This window comes from Neltuma alba, unplaced genomic scaffold (genome assembly GCF_004799145.2).
Source record: "Neltuma alba isolate B1F8T4 unplaced genomic scaffold, ASM479914v2 tig00007702_pilon, whole genome shotgun sequence".
Lineage (NCBI taxonomy): Eukaryota > Viridiplantae > Streptophyta > Magnoliopsida > Fabales > Fabaceae > Neltuma > Neltuma alba.
The window spans coordinates 26,189-28,540 of record NW_021634848.1 but is presented as its reverse complement, the minus strand read 5'-3'; the positions used below and the strand labels follow the sequence as shown (position 1 = coordinate 28,540).

The 2,352-nt window shown below is 33.8% G+C and overlaps 1 protein-coding gene across 1 annotated transcript; it reads right to left on the bottom strand.

The window, feature by feature from the left end:
* Positions 1 to 232: 232 nt before the first annotated feature.
* On the bottom strand, positions 233 to 986 carry LOC114753102 (proteasome subunit beta type-2-A-like). Its single transcript, XM_028941769.1, has 2 exons — positions 745 to 986; positions 233 to 657 (listed from the first exon to the last, which is right to left on the bottom strand). Exons 1-2 carry the CDS (start codon positions 900 to 902, stop codon positions 495 to 497), a joined length of 321 nt encoding a protein of 106 aa, XP_028797602.1. The 5' UTR covers positions 903 to 986; the 3' UTR covers positions 233 to 494.
* Positions 987 to 2,352: the final 1,366 nt, after the last annotated feature.

The following is a 2,352-nucleotide window of genomic DNA, read 5'->3' as shown; positions in this document are numbered from 1 at the left end:
ATGACTGTATAGCATCAGCCATCTGCTACGTAGGGCCAACTAAGCAAAATGTTTTATGGATTTGTCAGAACAAATATCCATCAACTACATCCAGAAGTGCAATTCCCATCGGAGATACATAGCGTGTAGATACTAGGTAATGGTAAGTGTCATGCTAATCCGACCACCTCTTATAAGCGCCGATACAAAGCCCTATAATTAGATACATTTTCTCATATTCCATTGAGCTGTTAAAATCATATAATGCTATTGATATTGTCCACTTTTGATTGAGAAATGAAAGTGAGAATATAAGCCACTGCGTATAAGTTCTTTCGTAATATAAACATCCAGTCCAACTGTCCAAGGTATGCTTCTTGAGAAGAAACCTTACTTCTTCAACACCAAGTGCTCCAAAATTTTGAAAACTAAAATACACAAACAGAGGGGCTTAAAGGCTCAAGTTTAAACCCCAAATCCTAACTTTTATCCCGTCAACCGAGTGCAATGCCCAACTAGCTAGAAAGAGGGAAAGGGAATGAATATATATATACCTTGCGCAAAGCAGTGGCGAGCTCACCACGAGTGAAATTAGCAGCAGCAGAAGTGGTCAAAGGGATCCCATTACGGAACTGATAGAGCGCCACATTCTTCTGGATGTACTCCGTGAACTGAACCCTACATCACAACGAATCGCAATTCACTCAACGCCAATATCCCAACAAAAAAGAAAGGAACTGAGAAAGACAGGAGTAAAGGTGGGACCTGTCTCCCGGCTCACCACTAGCGGCAATGAGCTTGTGAGAATCGAGGACCATGATCTTGTCCTCATTAGACTTGCGTACAAGGATGCTGTGCACTGCCGAGGTATCGGCCGCCACAACCACGAAGTCGTTGCCGACAAGACCAAAAACGCATTCCATCTCCGCGATCTGCTTCTTCGCGCTTCGGGTTTGTTTTGTTCTGTTATATTTGCCTATTTGGCTCCCGCGGTCCCGCCCTTCGTCGGCCTCGCCCCGTGAATGAAATAGTACCGGTATAAGCCTTCGTGAGGAACCAGTTGGCGTTTTTCATGGGGCGGGTTAATTGGCGGGTTGTAGGTTCGGGTTCTCATTCGCTTGGTGATCAACGGGTCACCACAGGAAAATCAGAAAATGGATCTCACCCGCGGCACTCTTTAGCTTATCTTAGGCTTAATTTAAATTTTTGCAAAAATATAAAAATATCATGACTGTTGTTTTAAATATAAGATCTAGATAAAAAGTTTATTTTGATTCTAAATATATAAAATAATAATTCATTTTGCCTTTTAAATTTATACTTCATTTGGTTCAAAATATAAGCTAAACTTTATCCATTTATGTTTATTAAGAAATTAGTTAAAATCAATTTAAAACAATAAATATGCGAGGCATGTATTTTTTTTTCTTCCAATTATGCCCTTGTTAATGAAGAGAATAAATAAATCAAAGAGGAAAGAGAATATATGTGAGGTAAAATTAGAAAAAATTCATTAAATACTAAGATAAAAGTAAATTTTATTTTATTAAAAAAAACTAAACCCCTCTAACAAAGTGTAACTTATATTTTGAACTAAAATGAGTAATTTGTTACCAAAAATATTCCTATTAATTAAAAATTAAGAAGTAATTTCTATTCATATGATTAAATAGATAGTTTAAAAGACTAACACATATCCGTTATAAATAACTAAGTTAACTATTTTTTTAAATATCCCTCTAGGAGATAGTATACTTTTGTGTGGGAGATTATATCAAACATTTTGAGATCATATTATTGATATAGAGATGTAATGAAAAAAATATGACTTTTAATCCCTAAATTCTCCTAATTATCAGTTTAGTCCTTAGATTTTAACATAGAAAATAGTTCTTGTAATTGTTGTTTATAGGTATAAAAATTATAAAATTGAGTTGTTTTCAATAAAGAGAATTATAATAACCAACTTATTTTGAGTTAGCAACTATAATGGCTAAAACCCCTTCACTAAAAGCAACACCTGCTTATGATTAAAGTCTTGTGTAAATATATCAAATGTTAAAAATTAGGATTTACAATTTCTTTGTTTGTCACCAAAACTGAGGTCTTTTAATAGTTGGTATAGCATAACGAACCCATTAATAATCAATTAATTTTGATAATATAATTATTATGTAATTTAATGGACATGATTTATTTTAATCCACGTTCTTTATTGTTTTACATTACTCCCTCCGTTCCTTATTATAAGAGACAAATAACCGATTTACGTTGATCAAAAAAACAGTTAAAATTAGTTAAGAACAATCAATATGTAAAAAGTATAATTTTTTTTTTTCAAAACTGCCCTCATTAATAAGGAGAGAGAGCATG